Source organism: Xylocopa sonorina, chromosome 3 (genome assembly GCF_050948175.1).
Source record: "Xylocopa sonorina isolate GNS202 chromosome 3, iyXylSono1_principal, whole genome shotgun sequence".
In the NCBI taxonomy this organism is placed as follows: domain Eukaryota; kingdom Metazoa; phylum Arthropoda; class Insecta; order Hymenoptera; family Apidae; genus Xylocopa; species Xylocopa sonorina.
The window spans coordinates 2,957,295-2,976,659 of record NC_135195.1 but is presented as its reverse complement, the minus strand read 5'-3'; the positions used below and the strand labels follow the sequence as shown (position 1 = coordinate 2,976,659).

At 38.3% G+C, this 19,365-nt stretch overlaps 2 protein-coding genes across 3 annotated transcripts; one reads left to right on the top strand and one right to left on the bottom strand.

Annotated features, from left to right (window-relative positions):
- Positions 1-4,588: 4,588 nt before the first annotated feature.
- Positions 4,589-7,886, bottom strand: LOC143422333 (neither inactivation nor afterpotential protein G). Its single transcript, XM_076892906.1, has 9 exons — positions 7,689-7,886; positions 6,951-7,153; positions 6,451-6,810; positions 6,103-6,276; positions 5,759-5,912; positions 5,557-5,678; positions 5,299-5,482; positions 4,960-5,182; positions 4,589-4,781 (listed from the first exon to the last, which is right to left on the bottom strand). Exons 1-9 carry the CDS (start codon positions 7,807-7,809, stop codon positions 4,646-4,648), a joined length of 1,677 nt encoding a protein of 558 aa, XP_076749021.1. The 5' UTR covers positions 7,810-7,886; the 3' UTR covers positions 4,589-4,645.
- A 6,451-nt stretch (positions 7,887-14,337) lies between these two features.
- On the top strand, positions 14,338-19,282 carry LOC143433672 (putative ATP-dependent RNA helicase DHX34). 2 transcript variants are annotated; one of them, XM_076911129.1, is made up of 15 exons: positions 14,338-15,088; positions 15,183-15,349; positions 15,437-15,643; positions 15,733-15,865; positions 15,929-16,077; positions 16,165-16,397; positions 16,547-16,733; positions 16,815-17,009; positions 17,085-17,297; positions 17,380-17,748; positions 17,963-18,138; positions 18,211-18,321; positions 18,398-18,519; positions 18,656-18,914; positions 18,990-19,282. In XM_076911129.1, exons 1-15 carry the CDS (start codon positions 14,401-14,403, stop codon positions 19,264-19,266), a joined length of 3,486 nt encoding a protein of 1,161 aa, XP_076767244.1. In that variant the 5' UTR covers positions 14,338-14,400; the 3' UTR covers positions 19,267-19,282. The 2 variants fall into 2 exon arrangements, with proteins under 2 accessions (XP_076767244.1, XP_076767245.1); XM_076911130.1 differs by having other exon boundaries at positions 14,920-15,088; positions 15,155-15,349.
- The last annotated feature ends 83 nt before the right edge of the window (positions 19,283-19,365 follow it).

The following is a 19,365-nucleotide window of genomic DNA, read 5'->3' as shown; positions in this document are numbered from 1 at the left end:
TAAATAATTAACGACGACCACTAGAAATCATTGTTACCGCAATGTAATCGTGTTTCATAGTCGATAGCGTCACGCTATCAATCGCACAGTGTATTAAATTAAGCGTCGATTAATATCACACGTACAGGTGCACGAACGACGCGTCCCCCTTCGATCCCCGTCTATCTTCTCCAATCTGTTCCCGGTTAATCGTAACTACGCTCGCTGGAACCGTTTCCACTTCCGTTCGCCTATCGTTTCGTTCGTTATAGGCGAACGAGAAGAAGAAAAAGCCGTTCTGTGCGCCGTATCGCCCGCTCTAACGATGGAAAGGATACGCTAATGAATACAGAATCAGCTGGTTTCCAGTCGAAGAGCCAATTAACGTGGGTATCGATCGAATCAATCCTGACTAATCCTACGATAAACGATACGAACGTCGTTCGTTCACCGTGCGACACCGTTAAGTACTTCTTTCGTTTCACGAATTCGTTATGTATTTAGTATCGTCCTTATTCTTGTCATTCAGCACTGCTGCACTGTTTCCTTCGGATGATCCTCCCTATTTCTTCACTCTATCGTAACTCAATCATTCGAACTAGAGTTAAGTTCTTCGGACGCGTCGGTCAAACTTCTTTCCTACCCTTCCCCCCCCCCCCTCTGTTTTGAATTCCCCGCCACGAAGCTCGTACCTTCGTGGCCACCATTGTTCTTGTTGAGATGCGTTTGTTCTTTGTTGATCGTTTTGTTGCATGCTGTTCCGCCCCCGGACGAATGTTCCAGTTGATAGCGCGCACTTTCCCCGCTCCATTGTTATATTCGTACATTTAAAAAAAACAAACAAGCTTGAGGGATGTTAATGAGTACTCTGTAGTTGCGTTGTTCCTTTTCTTGTCTTTTTCTTCGCGTTCGAAGGAAGCAGAGCGCACAGTTTGTACAAAGTTTCACTTCTGCGCGCACGTTGACGGTGAAACGTTTCTTCTTTCACCCCCGTTTCAGTCTTTCGGGAAACTTTTTTTTAGTTGAAACGTTCCAGTTGCCATTTTGTAACGATTTTTTTTCCTTTCCCGGTACCTTTTCGAATGGCGTAACTGTTTCTGTGTTGTATATTTTTTCTTTTCTTATCAGTTTTGTAAATAATCGGCATAGATATCGCGTTAAAATTGTACACCCAGCAAGAGACAGGGACATCCGTCCGGTGGTACATTTTTCGTCACAGACACGCCACTGGCTCTCCACGACGTTCAACTTCGTTCCTCACTGATGAGAAATCTCGTTCACCTTCCTCACCACCATATTGTCCCAACAATTCTTCCGCCTCGAGAATCGACACGTACCTCCCACTCGCAATTGCATTATACTCGGAAGAAACGGGCAAACGGTGACCATCATCTCAATTCTCGCGCATCTACAGCATAATCTTCTACTGATAATAATAATAGTAATAGTAATAATAATAAGTGTATACGAAACCGCTTCTACCTCAATGAAAGAAACACAACACATATATACACGTACACTTGTGCACAGTATTGGGGATATTAATTGCGGGACGCTTCAATTTATTATACACGACGCTAAAGATCTTGTTCAGGTACGCGACGAAGAGGATATCGTTTGTATCAATCCTTTTATTCCAACGACGATGGTGAACGGATCTACGATCGAACAGAAAGTCACACGAGACATCCCCTTTTAATGTAAGCAATGATACGGGAAATACAGACGACAGTACACTTTAACAATAAATATTCCCGGTGCTGTGCACGCGAGTACAAACACAAATATACACAGGCGCACATTGTACGCAGGGACGATCGCGTTAACAACTTCTAACGACGTTCGTACAATCAGTGCGCCGCTTACGGTTCCTCCTCGATTTTTCTTTCTCGCGTGTCCCATTGTGAGAAGTATTATTTTTCTACGCGACGCCCGTCGTCCCGATTTTTGTACCATACGAGAGCAACGAGAAGAAGAGAAAAGAGAAAGCAGCGAGCATGAAAAAAAGGGTAACATTAAAGACACACTAAAACCGAACAGAGCAACAACAAAATCCAGACCACATACCCATACATACGTAAAAGTAACAATTATTATTGTATGAGATATATGAGAGAGAAAAAGAGAGAGAGAGAGAGAGAGAGAGAGAGAGAGAGACAAATATAATGACGATCACGATGATAAAACTATAGCTGCCGAATGCTGCCGCTGAATAAATATAATATCGGATAATAATACTGTTCACACACATCGCGCGCAACCCTTATCCTGCCTCCTCGATCCTGTTCGAACTTCGCGAAACCCTCTCGTTCCCCATCGCTCACATCCACCCTCACCTAGCTCCCACTCTCCTCACATCGAATCAACCTTCTCAGACAACCGAGTATATGTAAATAACATCCGTTTATATTTATTTATTTATGTTTCTATGCGCTGGACGCGTCTATGTTACACGCAATTGCAAATTAATCGATAACTATTCCTATATTGATAGAACGAAAGAGAGTACACTCATTTTTTCAATATAAATATAAAATTGATATATATATATATAGATATATAAATATATAAATAGATAGAGTATATATTATATGTAATAATTAAGGAGGTACTTGTTTAGGTCGTAAGCGAGCCCCGAACTCGTCGCCCCGCGATGCGACATCGCACAAGTCGAAGATTAAAGAAAAAAAGATTATAAATAAATGAATATATAAATATATATTATATATATATATATATACACACACACAGACACATGGACACACACATAGAAGACAGGAAAGAGACACGCGCATTCGCGAGAAATGCGACGGAACGCTGGAAAGATTAAATGAAATAATAATAATAATGATAAAGTAAATAGTAATAACGATGAAGATGCGATTCGCGAATCGCTCGATCATGCGATGCACGCCACAGTGATTTGAGTTCCTTCTCCTCTGGATCGCGAACGAAATTACCATTTGAACGTCGGTTCGTTCAGTACATCTGAGGATCGACAGTGTCGAGGAGGCGGTCTTCGGTCATTTGCTGCTTTAAGAACAGTGGGGAATAGAAAATTTCGAGGAAAGTGTCCAAAAGTTTATTCGAAGGTCTAATGGATCACAAATTTCTTAATTCGTTTATCCGGTTTTCACTTTTAAAGCAAAGTTAGAATGTCATCTATACTTTCTGAACCTCCAGAAACGATTTATTCATTAAGTTAAAAGAAATATACTTAATTTGAAAATGCATCGTGGAGACACTTTCTCGGAATTTAATATTTCATAATCGAAATAAAAATTCCCCTCGTCACGTAGATCGTTCTTGTTGTACTTTCACCCCGGAAGACAGAGGAGGGGTGGCTCGTGGCTTGCGCCGCAGAGAGCGACCACGGTGGTTACCAATTTTGTTTTTAAGTTGAAAGATTAAGTTTTGCGTTATAATTATGAGAGAGAGAGAGAAAGAGAGAGAGAAAGAGAGAAAAAGAGGCAAATTTGGTGGTGAGACGTAGTTGAACAAAGAGAAGAACGCGATGAAGGCGTTTAGGGGTGAGTGGGCGAGTAACACGGGGGCGGTTGACATGGCGAACCCCTCTCAGAGTGAACGGAGCGAGGAAGAAGCAGTCGTAGTTACGTTTTACGTGTATGCAAAGTGACGCGCTATCGCAGTATCGCAGAATTATTTTATTTATACGGGAGACAGTGTGGCGCCGGTGCGCGTGTGTGAAAACGCGTGGATGCATGGGGAAAACAACGGGAAAAGGAAGAAAGAAATTGATTTTTCGCGTGTAATTCGAGTGCGTCGCGAGAATTTACTTTCTCTGTGAGACGCGCTTCGAAGAGGATTTCGTTGCGTTAAAGGTGTCCATAAGGAACGATGTAAAGCGAGTGTGAATAGCGTGCGAAGGGAGAGTAACGTGTGTTTGCGAGCGTACGAGTGGGTGGAGGTGAGAGAAAGAAGGAAATGATTCGGAAGAATTGGGAAACCAGACACGGAAGTGGAGGAGAAACGAAGGAAGAGCGTCGGAACTCTGCCATCTTACACGATATCCCGGACAGAAACTGGGGAACGGTCGTGATTGCGATCGCGATGATTCGCACACGCGTTCCGATGAATTTTGTTTGCGTCAGATGGTTGCGAGGGAGGGAAGGTGTGACACGAAAAGGGGAAGAAACGCGGATTTGTGACGTGTTACGATATATAGATTTTTTTTTTCTTTTTTCTCCGAGCGCGAACAGGGTGGCAGGGGTTCGTGCTACGCCGAGTTGAGTGTAACTCACCCTCTTTTTTGTTTGTATAAAAATTAATCGAAATTTAATTAGACTATTAATAACTGTTCGATTACTGTAAAACAAGAAAACTTTACCATTAATTATAAATTACAAAAAATCTGAACCAGCCGCGTTTTCATCCACCGTCCTTTCATTCGCCTTTATTAAGATTCCTATATACTCGGTAACATTTTATATTCATTTATGTATCCTGTAAACTGTGCATTCCTTTAGAAAAATGTAAGAAACATCTATGGGATCCGAGATTTATATTCTTCACTTTGATATAGCTTTATTTCGATTGAGTATCATTGATCTCGCTTCGAAGAATTATTAATTACGCTCTTCGTGGTGCACCAGACGAGATAATGAGAATATCCGTCCTTTATTTTAATTATAACAAGCACGATTCGTTAGTTCGGTACGCGGCCGATGATTAAATCGCTCGCCCGTTCTGCCATGGCGATCAGAACGGAATTTGGGTTACCGGAAATGGGAGACGGTAATACACTCGCGTCTATTATTCTGAGCCCATTAACTCCTCTTACCCTGAAACAAAAATTCATTTCTGTTTTCAACGCAACCTTCGAAATCTGCTGTTCCAAACCGGAGTTCATAACTATACTACAAATCCATGCAAACTTTTCCTCTTCCGCCACACGGACAACTATTACCAAGCCAGATCGTTCCCGTATAAGGGCACCAATTAATAGACTCGATATTTTACCGCAGTTTCTCATCGACGACCGCACGATCGTCAGCACCCATCGCACAGGTGCCACCCAGATGGTAGCTGGTGAGCCCACCGACTCTGATCACGCATTCCGAGTATTCCACGTCCCGATAGTCTGCTCGCAGATGTCGACATTCGTCCAGATCAGGGTGATGAACCTTTGCGCCGTACTCACGAAACTTCGGTGTCTCCAGCGTTCTGATAGCGAAGTTTATGGCTGAAAGTAAAACGCGTCCCCGTCACGCAAAAACCGAGACTCGAAGAGAAAAAACCGGGGCACGCTCGCAGGGGACTCTGACGGTTCGATCGCGACGGAGTTTTAAATTTGCATACCTTCATGGGTGCACAGAACGTCGTCGTAACGTTGAAGGTAGGAAGGATCGATCTTCGGTTGGTGACGAATGTTGGCGGACCTTAACGACACGGTCCCACGACTTTTCGGTTGCAAACAGAAGCAGAGGTATAGGAACCCTTCCTGTAGACTGTTATCGTACGACGGATATAGTGCTCTGTAAGGCTGTACGTGCGTTCCTTTACTTAGAATCACGAAATTCAACGCGATACGCGAGGTGACGTTGGTGACGTTCTTACCGCGGTCTTATAATTCGACATCGTTTTCAATATCCTCTCGTCGGTCGAACCCATCCCGAAGAGCATCACGCCGCTATCGTTAGTGCGACCAACCGCCATTACACCATTGGTAGCGTACCACCCTTGAACGCGACAAACGTAGAAAAGTTAACGTGAACGATATTTTATTAGTTGTATCTCGAAACATCTTATTGGACGTCACCTTTCCCGAAGATGAAATAATTCAGCACCTCGGGGAGCGTTTGCAACTTGTACAGAGTTATGCTCACGTTCGCCACGAGATTAACGTAAACCGGAAGCATTAAGTGGTCGAAGAGGTTCTTGCCCACTTCCGGAAGATTGCTCGCCACTGGTATCTAAAAATATCCTTATTTTCAGATAACACAATTCTACTCGTGCGTGATTGCTGTCGAAAGGATAGCGCGATTAAGATATCGTGTGCCATGCTTCTTTTTTTCCATTTATTCTAGCGCAAATGTTTGATTCGACCTTCTTCCCTATCGCACCAGCAGATTTGTCCCGGGGAAAGATCGAGCGATCCATCACCTGAAATTTGTCAAGATCCTCGGCTGGTCCGATTCCCGAGAGCAAAAGCAATTGAGGAGTATTGATAGCACCGGCGCAAAGGATCACCTCCTTCCTGACGCCAATCTTTCCCACCGATCCGTCTTTGTAAACCACCTTGATCCCATCCGCCTTCTGATTCTCTTTGAACAGTATCTGAAACTCCAGCAGAGATCTGGTTAAAACGTTCGGCTCACGAGTCGTCGCCTTATTGCCTTATTGCACGGGATAACGAGCGACGAAACAAGCAAGAAGCGAAACACGGAACGTGACTTTAATTGAAACGCGTGGACGCATACACGTGCGAAGAAGAGAACGTAAGAGCCTCACTTTGGAAACCAACGTGTTCGTTAGAATGTGCAGGTTTCTTCTGTTCCAGGCATTTTGTAGATGCGCGTTAAACGTGCTCCACCGGGAGCCTCTTTTGGTGGTGTACAACCCCTTTTGCAGAGTCACATTATTCAACTTCAACGATTCTTCCGCCATGAGAAAAGCTTCTGCCAGATACTCCTCCTCTGGGCTGGACATTACGTTCATTATATCGGACACCTTTTTAAAGTACGGAAGTAGATCGGCGTGCGACCATCCCCTGGGCCAGGCTTTGTAATCTTCCGGCTTTCCGAAGGAGTGAACCAGATGATTTATCTGCCCGCTGCCTCCCAACCCTTTGCCCCGTGGCACTTTTTGTATCTGTGGTAAAAGTTCAGTTTATCGACCGCTCGAGTTCAATCTCGCCTCGACGTTACTTTCTCATCGCGAGACTATAAATTGCTTAAGTATAAATTGCAGAGTACGACTCGTTTCTACGTTTACGATTGGCGTTGATTTACGTGGTTCGAAAATCCTTTGGACGAGTACAATTGCGGTTCCGTCGAGTAGGACCAATCGACGTCGGTCCCTTGCATGACTGGCGCCAAAATCGGAACGGAAGACGACCATCCAAAGTGTCCACCCGCTTCGACCAGCAACACCGTCAGGTTCGAAATTTCGGATAGCCGCGACGCCAGTACGCATCCCGCTGTTCCAGCACCGACTTCGTAAGCGAAACGATTTACATTTTATTATCACCCTCGTTACACATCTAACGTATCTAACTGATTCGAGCGATCGATACTTTTCACCGCTCGTGTCTTCGTTAAATTCTTTTCAGACTCGTTGCTTTTGATACGCGACCAATTGTCAATAATTAACACGACGTTGGAAACCAGCTTCCAATAGACAAGACAAATGGGAAATATAGAATACTATAACCACGTACATATCCCTTCGGTTTCATTTAAAATCCAATTTATTAATCGCGTTACATTCAGTTATAGATACACTGAACGCAACCGCGATCTATACAGGCGTGGATCGATGGATTATTGTCAATCGCACTTTGCGAGGCTGCAAGGATTTCTACTCTTCGAGCACATGTTTTGCAGTACGGGTAATTTATGCGCCCACCTTGGAACATGTGCTCGTTGCTGATCGATTGATTAGCCTCGTACCTTTCGAGCAATTTCTTTTATTTCTCTTCGCAGAAGCACCTCGCAGGGTACCAACGCCGCGGCCGATCCGCTACTCACCGATTATGTAATCGTAATGCGTGTCAGGGTGCTCGATAATGCTGGCTGGGCTGTTGAAGTAACAATGGTACAGCAACGACATGAATAAAACGAGGCTCGATACCAGCACGTAGTTCCACATCGTTCTTTTGTCACGGTATTCCACGGTGCGTCCGCGATCGGTATCGAGGATGGAAGAACTGCCATGGGCTCGCAATGGACGGGGCGCAGAGTAATTCCAATATTAAATTAGCATCTCCGCGTGGAATCGATAGCCATTTAGGGTGACGGAGATGAAAGTATGTCACAATAGAGACGCGGTAGTAAAAGAACGTGAATTTCTATATTGTTATGTGCGAACTGATTGTTGATAAAGCTTGAAGAAGTGTACAGAAACGATTGATGCGGCTCGATGCAACGTTCCCTTTCTCTTATTAATATTTTTACTTTATTCTTGGTATATCTCTATATAAAAAATGGTAGACGTATAGTGCGCACGAAGATTGTTTAAATTATATTAAGAGTATATTAAGTCCCTATTTTACCCTAAAACTTGGAAACAGGTAAAGTAGTAAAAGTTTAAACTTATCTCAGCAGACAAAATTTGTAAATTACCAAAACTTTGATCTCTTATTTAAGTTCGTTATTTACCGGTCTTCTCTGTGCAAAAACAAAAACTCCAATTTTCTCTGCCATTTTTGCAAATCGGACCTGAATTTATATGAACTTCTTTGCTGCTTTTGAGGTGTAGTATTAGCCGTAAAAATTTGTCACACGAGTAGTGAATCATCTGTATATTACACACCTATTGCCTTCCTGACTTCGTTTCTACAGATTAAATAAAGAAATTTCTTAATTTTCATTCAATTAAAAGAGTAAGATAATTTATACCTCCCGCTTTAGAGGTAAGAGAGAGAAAGATATATAAAAATGCTATAAGAAAGAGTGAGACAGATTATGGGGTGGGGACTCTACTTTTGAACCCGTGGCGCCATCTCTGTGAAAAGTGCTCAAACTGGTCGCACAGCGGTACCGACAGTGAAGTGAACTACTTGTGGCGTTACCGACGTTACCGACGTTACCGACTTCCTCATATAAGCAGACACATTCACAGCCATCTACTTCCGCTCCTCGGAGGGTACATTTTCATTAGGAAATTGTTTCAAAATTAATTCACGTCATCTATAAACAAGAGACTCTCGTTTGCGACGTCTTTCAAATTTCTACGCTTTTCAAATTATTCACTTTTTTCTACGCCATCAAAGAGTACACATCACAATTTGCCTTTGCCAAATCTAGATTTGTATTTCTTAGTTTCTAATTCAAATTACCTTAATTGTAAAGACTTGTTGTTGTTAAATAAACTTGTTACATAAAAGCCATCCTCAGCAAAAGTTAATTAGAAGAAAATATCGTGGACAACATAAAAATCCACAATTGGTGACCCCGACCGACGTGATAATCGAAGCCAACGTGATCATCGCAGCAACACAGCCGATTTGATCAACGCACTCGATTTGATAAACGTAACAACTTTTGCATTCAATCTTAACTAACAAATATTTAAGGATGGCTGTATCAAGATCGCCAGTTAGAAAAGACATAATAAGAGATGATTCTTCGCTGGAGGACGTCTTAAGAGAGGAGGATATTTCAAAAATCCAACAATCCGATCAGGAGGATGTTAGTATTAATTTAACATCTTTACGTAAATTACCACCGTTTTGGAAAGAAAATCCAAGTTTATGGTTTGCACAAGTTGAATTAGTATTTGATCTCGCTAGAATCAGTAGTGATGAAACCAAGTACAGATATGTCGTTACTCAGCTCGACCAAAACATTTTACCTTACATTGCTGACGTACTGACCTCGCCTCCGGCGCGAGGAAAGTACGAGGAAGTTAAGAAACGAATAATAAATACCTTCGATGAATCACCTGAGTCGAAACTTCGTAGGGCTTTGCGAAGCCGTGGCATGGGCGATGAAAAACCATCGCATTTTCTACAACGACTAAGAAATTTAGCGGGAGGTCAGATAGGAGATGCAGTCCTTCGTTCTTTATGGATAGAACAGTTACCTGAAAACGTTAAGAGTATTTTGGCTATTAGTGAAACGACAGACTTAGAAAAATTAGCATTGCTTGCAGATAAAATTTTAGAAATGTCTTCCGGGAATATTGCAGCCATTTTAACTAGAACAGAAGATTCATCGGAAAGAAACGAAATATCATTACTGAGGGATAGATTAGATCGTCTCACATCGATGATGGAGACATTTACTACAGAAAAGCGGCAAACGGAACAACAAATGCGGCAAATGGAACAACAAATGCGGACATCTTGGAGACCACGATCTCGTTCATCAACATCCCCCTTGCGGCAGCAATCAAGAGAGCGAAGCAATAGCTTATGTTTTTATCATCAGAAATTCGGCAATCAAGCTTATCGCTGTAATCAACCATGCTCTTGGACAGTATCAGCACCGAAGCGACCATCATCAGGCCAGCAGGAAAACTAACGGCGCCTACCCGAATTGAGACGGCTTCGGAAGGTCGCATTGGAAATTGCCGCCTCTTAATATCAGACAAACGTAGTGGAATAAGGTATTTAGTGGATACCGGAGCGGATATCTCCGTCTTGCCGCTGAGATCGGCAACAGGAGGATCAACTCCTACCGACTTTAAGATTTACGCAGCAAACGGTACTCCGATAGATACTTATGGTACGACCAAAGTAAGTTTAAACCTCGGATTACGACGTCAATTTTTTTGGGAATTTCTCATAGCTAATGTTAAACAGCCAATTTTAGGCGCAGATTTTCTTAAACACTACGGTCTTCTGGTGGACATTCGTAACAGAAGACTCATTGACGGACTTACGAATTTACATACCATAGGCGAGCTTAGGACAGATACGCAACCGACGCTCACGACAGTAGATTCCAATAACGCATATAAAAACATTATTAAAGAATTTATAGAAATAACTAGACCAATTTGCAAACAAGATAATCCTAAACACCAAATACAGCATCATATAATCACAAAAGGAACACCTTTTGCAGAGCGAGCACGGAGATTACCTCCAGAAAAACTTAAGGCAGCTCAAGCCGAAATTAATTATTTATTAAATCAAGGAATTTGCCAACCGTCTAGTAGCCCTTGGGCAAGCCCATTACATATGGTATCAAAAAAGAATGGTGAGTGGCGACTTTGTGGGGACTATAGACGACTAAACAGTTTAACCGTACCTGACAGATACCCCATTCCACACATCCAAGACTTCACAAACAGACTAGACGGAACAAACATTTTTACAACATTAGATCTAGAAAAAGCGTATCACCAAATACCTATGGCGCCAGAAGATCGCGCAAAAACAGCTATAATTACACCATTTGGCCTCTTTGAATACAACGTTATGACTTTTGGTTTAAAAAATGCTGCTCAAACTTTTCAACGCTTCATGGATACAGTACTCCGAGGATTAGATTTCGCATTTTGTTACGTTGATGATGTCTTAATCGCTTCCGCCAATGAAGCGGAACATAAACATCATCTCAAACAAGTTTTCTCACGCTTAAAAACATATGGAATATCCATTAACCTATCAAAATGTAATTTCGGCATGTCATCCGTTCAGTACCTGGGTTACCAGATAGATAATAAGGGAGCCAGGCCTGTACCCGACAAAGTTAAGAATATTCAAGAATACACTAAGCCAAAAACCATACAAGATTTACGCCGATTTTTAGGCATTATTAATTTTTATAGACGTTTCATTAAAAATGCAGCTCGAATACAATCACCGCTTTACAAGTTTTTAGAAGGAGCTAAAAAACGCGACAAGCGCATAATTCCCTGGACACCAGAGGCTGAAATAGCATTTGAAAATTGTAAAAATTCATTGGCGGACGCAACGTTACTGGTACACCCGAAAGATAATGCACCACTTACATTAGTTACAGATGCATCTGATTCGGCAATAGGCGCAGTACTACAGCAGAAAAACACTACCGGAATGTGGGAACCACTCGGTTTCTTTTCAAAAAAATTTTCTCCTGCTGAGACTAAATACAGTACGTACGACAAAGAACTAACTGCCATATACAAATCAATTAAACATTTTAAACACTACTTAGAAGGACGTACTTTTGTAATTCAGACTGACCATAAACCTTTAATCTATGCTTTTTCTCAAAAATCCGACAAAGCCTCACCGAGACAATTAAGACACTTAGATTACATCGGACAATTTTCAACTACTATTATCCACATTCCGGGCAATGAAAACATGGTAGCTGATGCATTATCACGGCTGGACGTTATTAGCATGCCAGTTGCGGTAAGCATGAAAGACATTGCTGAACATCAAGATAAAGATTTAGAATTGCAACAAATATTAAATAATAACACATCATTACAATTAAAAAAGTTAAAGATAACCGAATCAGAAGCCGCCATTTATTGCGATATTTCGAATAATCACATTAGGCCTTATATACCAGAAACGTTGCGCAGAGGAATTTTCGACATTATTCATGGTCCAGCTCATCCTAGTGGTCGTATCACAAAAAAGATGATTAGTGATAAATATGTTTGGCCAAATATGAACAAGGACATAACTCATTGGGCCAGATCTTGCATACAATGCCAAAAAAGTAAAATATCTCGCCATACTATAAACCTACCTCAACGCATAGCCATTCCACAAGGTAGATTTGAACATGTTCATTTAGATTTAATTGGACCACTTCCAGAAATTAATAATTATAAATATTGTTTAACTATCATAGATAGATTTTCCCGGTGGCCTGAGGCCGTTCCATTGAAGGAAGCTTCTGCGGAAACGGTTGCCTCGAAGTTTTATGCCACCTGGGTATCGAGATTTGGTGCTCCTATCACTATAACTACTGACAGAGGCGTACAATTTGAAGCACAACTTTTTCAAGCATTAACAAATTTACTTGGATGCAAAAGAATTAGAACAACTGCATATCATCCTTCTTCAAACGGAATGGTTGAGAGGTGGCATAGATCTTTGAAGGCAGCCATCATGTGCCATGGAGAAAAGAATTGGATTGCAGTTCTTTCCACTGTTTTGTTAGGCCTGCGATCCAGTTTTAAAGAAGATCTTGGGGCATCTGCTGCTGAGATGCTATATGGAACGACTCTCAGACTACCTGGAGAACTATTTAATGACTCTCAACCAAATGATGATTTTAGAATTGATAAATTTCGTGAGGCCATGCGACTTATTCGGCCTAAACCATCTATGCATCATATTAAAAAATCACATTTCTTCTCTAAAGATTTACATTCCTGCACACATGTATTCGTTCGCGTAGATGCAGTCAAAAAACCTCTGGAACAACCATATGAAGGACTATTTAAAGTCGTCGAACGAGTTTCAGATTACAATTTCATTATCGATTTCCGAGGAAATAATCAATGTATTTCTACAGAACGGCTTAAACCAGCGTTCATGGAAGTTGAAGAAAATTCTGTACCACTAAGAACTTATGAACGTAAATCGTCTACTTGTCCTTCCCGGCCAAGTGACTTGGAGGGGGGTAATGTGGCGTTACCGACGTTACCGACGTTACCGACTTCCTCATATAAGCAGACACATTCACAGCCATCTACTTCCGCTCCTTGGAGGGTACATTTTCATTAGGAAATTGTTTCAAAATTAATTCACGTCATCTATAAACAAGAGACTCTCGTTTGCGACGTCTTTCAAATTTCTACGCTTTTCAAATTATTCACTTTTTTCTACGCCATCAAAGAGTACACATCACAATTTGCCTTTGCCAAATCTAGATTTGTATTTCTTAGTTTCTAATTCAAATTACCTTAATTGTAAAGACTTGTTGTTGTTAAATAAACTTGTTACATAAAAGCCATCCTCAGCAAAAGTTAATTAGAAGAAAATATCGTGGACAACATAAAAATCCACATACTAAAAACTACTAGCGCCATCTCTGTGGAGGATACCGAAACTAATTACTGACCTAGTTTCAGCAGTCCTCCAAGAGATGGCGCTAGTGCTGCAGTAGTTCACTTCACTGTCGATAATGCTGTGCGACCAGTTTGAGCACTTTTTACAGCGATGGCGCCAGGGGTTCTACAGTAGGGTCCTCATTATCTGTCTCACTCTTTCTTATAGCATTCTTATATATCTTTCTCTCTCTTATCTTTAAAGCGGGATATATAAATTATCTTACTCTTTCGATTCAATGAGAAATAAGGAATTTCTTTATTTAATTAGCAGTACTCTAAAATTCTGTAATTATAATGAGAGAGATAAGCAGAGAGAAGGATAGAGAAACGGAAAAGAAGTCAAGAAAACAATAGATGTGTAAAATATATATAAATACATATCGTTATCGTTGCTGTGAGAAATGTCAGTAGCTTTAAAGAAGGTTCGAAGGAAACTTGATAAATCGAAACGAAATGTAAATACTGCCAAATTTATATACATATAGCTTTTATATTTAAATGTTAGAACGTAAAAATATTTTTTAAAGAAGCGGAAATTTTAAATACAAACAAATTGTATTATTTAAGTAAATGATAACGTAGAAATCAAAGGTTATATAGTAAAACTACATTGATACAATTTATAATACACAAAATGCAATAAAGATTGATAATAAAAAAGAATATGATGAACTGTGATTGATATACTTTTAAAGTCATGTCAGAAAATAATTTAATATAGATTGTGAAAATATGAGTTCACGATATCAATTTAATAGTAAATCTAAAGAAGAATATCAATATGACAATAAACATAGAAGGAGTAGATATGATTCGAAGTCAGAATATAAAATAGGTGAAGGCAAGAAAAGCGTTTCGGGTAAAGAAAGTGATCTTCCTCAAGAAGTATATGACAAAGATTATGGAGACTTTTATTTTGGCAAATATAAACACGAATTGAACAAAGTGTTCGTGGGAAATCTGAACATAGTACAGGATACTGAAGATTTTTGGAAATTTGTTAACAAATACGAAGCTGTACAAAAGAGATTGAAAACTTCCGATTTGTTTCCTAATTTCTCATTAAATAGCATCGGTGTACCAGAAACTTATCATAAATTACATTGTATAAACTTCCAATTAAATTACAATTTCAATGAATTGTTTGCTCGCGTTCCTCCAAGTGAAGCCTTAACAAAGGACAGATTACTAAAGTTCCAAAATATAATTATTTTATACTTGGACTTTAAGCAAAAAGAAAAATTTACAAAGTTAAAAAAACTCAGGGAATCTCAAGCAAATTTGCCAGTTTACCAGCATAAAGATGAAATTGTTAGAACAGTAAAAGAGGAGCGTGTAATTATAATAGCTGGTGATACTGGTTGCGGAAAATCTACACAGGTGCCTCAATATTTGTATGCTGCTGGTTTTCAAAAGATTGGTAAATGTAACAACTATTATATTTAGGATATGATATAAATATTACATTAGAAATATTAAATATTAGATATTGATTAAAAAAAAAATTTTTATAGCTTGTACACAACCAAGGAGAATAGCTTGTATATCTTTAGCAAAACGTGTATCCTTTGAAACATTAACAGAAAATCGCCATGATGTTGGTTATCAAATTCGTTTTGAGAAACAAAAGAATCAAGATACAAAAATTATCTTCATAACAGAAGGACTGTTATTGAGACAGGTAATAATAAATGTTTAAATTAAGAATTTATGTACTAAATAACATTATTATAAGAACATTAATACTAATATATTATGTTTCTTATAGTTATCTGGAGAATCTGGATTATTGCCTTATGATGTAATTGTTTTGGATGAGATACACGAACGGCATTTACATGGAGACTTTCTCCTTGGAATTATGAAGTGTATTGTTAACCAGAAGCACGATTTGAAATTAGTACTTATGTCTGCTACCATTAATATTGAGCTTTTTAGCAATTACTTTGCCAATGAAAATGTTAAAGTAATACAGGTATATTATTTAACATTTAATAGAACATTATATTAACTGACAAATACTTTCAAAAAGGTAATACACCAGTAATAAATTTATATGTATAGGTTCCTGGAAGATTATATCCCATTCATTTATTGTACAGGCCAATTACCATAGAAGATACCCGATATAAAAACGAAAGATTTAATCCAAGTCCTTATATACAAATAATGCAAATGATTGATAAAAAATACCCAGGTAAATAATTTTACTTGATAAAAGAAAATTCTGTCTAAGCTGTATTGTAATTGATATTTTCAGCTGATGAGAAAGGTGATTTGTTAATATTTTTAAGCGGAATGAGTGAAATTACTGCAGTTGTAGATGCAGCAAAACAATACAGCCAAAAGGAGAGTAGGTGGATTGTTTTACCACTGCATAGTACTCTAGCTATTAGCGAACAAGATAAAGTAACGTTCTTTATATACATGTTTACTTTTAACAATTAATATTTTCATAACTACAATATAAATTCAGGTCGCACTTTCTTCTTAAAGGTATTTGATTATGCTCCTGAAGGGGTAAGAAAGTGCATTGTATCTACTAACATTGCCGAGACCTCTATTACCATAGATGGGATCAGATTTGTTGCTGACAGTGGAAAAGTAAAGGAAATGAGTTATGATCCATCGTGTAAAATGCAACGGCTCAAAGAGTTCTGGATTAGTAAGGCTAGCGCTGAACAACGGAAAGGAAGAGCTGGGAGAACTGGACCAGGAGTATGTTATAGGTATTATAATAAATTATGTTACGATGACTTTCTTAATACTTTCATAATTTTCTATAATACTTATATAATACTTCAATAATTTTAATATATTTTCATTAAAACTTTATATTAATTATGAACAATATAAATCAGAAATCATTTCTTTATAGATTATATTCGGAAGAAGAATATATGACTCTAGAAAAGTATTCAACTCCAGAATTGCAACGCGTACCTCTAGATTCTTTACTATTACAAATGATTGCTATGGGACTACCGGATGCACGAAAATTTCCATTCATAGAACCGCCACCAGCAGAAAGCATAGAGAATTCTATATTATCGTTAAAAGAACATGTTAGTATACTTATACAAATTATTGTACAATAATTCAATATACAAATATGATTAATATAAAATGTATTATATTCATTACAGGGTGCGTTAACGGATAACGAAAAAATGACATGCATCGGGAAGACACTTGCTCGTCTACCTGTTGATATAACAATTGGAAAGATGTTAATAATGGGTTCTATCTTTCATCAAGTGGAACCAGTATTATCACTAGCCGCTGCCTTAAGCATACAAACACCATTTACGAATAGAGCATACAGAGATTCAGAATGCGAGGTGAAATACAATGTTTCATTAATTTGTAGATTTTTTACATTTTATTTTACGATATATTAAATAAACATTTTCAAGACATCTAGAAAAAGATTGGAGTCTGATCACGGTGATCCTATAACATTACTAAATGCATTTAGAGAGTGGTTAGAAGTAAAACAACAGAGTTCTCAAGAATCATTCAGAGGTAGTGGAAATAGCAGTAAAAAATGGTGCAGGAGAAGAGGTCTAGAGGAACAAAGGTTTTACGAGATGACAAAATTGAGAGCACAATTTAAGGAATTACTGCAGGTAAATTACAGTCTCTCCAATAGTTAGTTTATTGAATTTTCCGAAAAAATTAATTGCCTGATCAAATTGCTATAATTGATAGGATTGCAGTTTACTGAAAACCCTTCCAGAACCAAATTCCTCAATGTCCAGTTCAGAACGTGCTATAAGGCACGGAGAACTTAAACTTTTAAAATCGTTAAAAAGAACTTATAAAGAAAGTGAACCCAGGAAGCGGAAGCAATTGAAACTAGAGTCCTTTGATATACAATTGGAAGATAACGATCGCGACGATGGAGAAATTGATATAAAAGATGTCGAATTTCGAATGAGAAATGATCCAAACCAAGTGCAAAATTTGTTAATGGCAGCTACTGCATGCAGTTATAAAGATTTAACAATGTTGAAATTGATATTATGCAGTGGTTTATATCCCCAGTTTGCATGCGCTGATGAATTTAATTATTGTAAGGTAATATTGTTTTTTATATATATACAGGGTATTCCAGGACTCAACAAACAACATTTAAGAGGTGATTCTTGAGATCATTCCAAGCAAAAAGTTTTGGCAAAGGGAAAAGTAGCTTGAGAATCAACCCATAAATGTTATCCGTTGAATCCTGGGACACTTTGTATATGTATGTAGATTAATTACTCATCAATAAAAATAATATAAACTTCTTCAGTCAACGAGTGAACAACTATTTCACACAAAAGCAAAACCATACATTGCTTTACATCCAATGAGTTTCTTTGGCAATCATCCTCAGATATTGCAATTAGAGGAAGCTGATGTCGTATCGATACCAGGATTTAAAAGTAAAACTCCTGTTAGTCCAAAACATATGATATTAACATATTTGTAAGTTTTTGATAACATTTGACAATGACGTAAAAGGATCACTGCTTTAATTAACCATGTAACAATTTTCAGATCCCTTTTAGAGACAACAAAGCCCTATTTGGTAAATACGCTTAGAATGCCTGCTGCACAAACTTTGCTTCTATTCGCCCGTGAAATCGATACAAACAGTACATTTTCAATGTATGTACATATTAAACATAATGAAATTCTGAAAAATGAATCTTCATTAAATTAACAATTTTTGTATACTTTATAGAATAGTTTGCGATTCCTGGTTAGAATTAGAATTTCCTGTGCCTGACAGTGGTCAAATATTATTAATAAAAGCTACCAAATTACGACATAAGTGGGACTTTCTGTTGAATCAACGATTACAAGGTACTAAATAAAACATGAAAATATATAGGATACATTGGAAATGCTAGGACAAAATATATAGATACATTGGACCTATATGTTTTGGATAAGTATTAGAGAATAATATGTAATTTTAATTAACATAAATATTTTGCAGATTCAAATATTAGTAATGATGAAAATCAAGATTTCAATAATATTGAGTATTCGCTCACTCAAGAATTAATCAGCTATATGCATACTACTGTTCCATACACATTAAAACGACTTTTACCAGCTGATCTTAAGACAATATATATAGGACATGGTGGAAACAATATTCCCATAGATCCAAATCCTTTTCAATCAGATTTTGTAATACTACCTAATTCAGTTAAAGGAGGAGTTCATGTAACAAGCGTTATTACATATAATTGGTAAATTACTGTTAATGTATTCCAACAGTAACGTATGCATTATAAAGTAGTAACTTTTTTTTACTTCGCTTTTAGCGTACAAGAAACTGAATGGAGCAGTAAACTTTCTGTCGAAATGTTAGAAACAGAATGGCATTGCCAAAATTGTGATATGCAAGCTATTCTAACTAGCATAGAAAAATTGCAACATCAACAAATCTGCATCAAAACCAGTACAGAAGATGCTGAAAAACATCCTAATATTGTTAAACATAAACCGAATACTCAACCATATGAATGTCCTGATTGTGCACAACTACTGTACCTGACACCAATAGAAATACTTAAACATAAAAAATTACATGTTAAATAAACTCTTTTATAAAATATGCATATTAAATTAATTTCTTATTCAAATTTTAAATACCAGACATGTACTTTATATGTACAGTCACACATATATACTTCATAT

Bases quoted from the DNA above. Each gene is read 5' to 3' on its own strand.
- LOC143433672 (XM_076911129.1), top strand. From the start codon at position 14,401: ATGAGTTCACGATATCAATTTAATAGTAAATCTAAAGAAGAATATCAA. The intron at 17,749-17,962 runs GTAATATTGTTT...AAACTTCTTCAG, and splicing joins ATGAATTTAATTATTGTAAG to TCAACGAGTGAACAACTATT. The intron at 18,322-18,397 runs GTATGTACATAT...TATACTTTATAG, and splicing joins ACAAACAGTACATTTTCAAT to AATAGTTTGCGATTCCTGGT.
- LOC143422333 (XM_076892906.1), bottom strand. From the start codon at position 7,809: ATGTGGAACTACGTGCTGGTATCGAGCCTCGTTTTATTCATGTCGTTG. The intron at 5,913-6,102 runs GTGATGGATCGC...GGATATTTTTAG, and splicing joins AGGATCTTGACAAATTTCAG to ATACCAGTGGCGAGCAATCT. The intron at 5,679-5,758 runs GTGACGTCCAAT...GTCGCGTTCAAG, and splicing joins TTATTTCATCTTCGGGAAAG to GGTGGTACGCTACCAATGGT.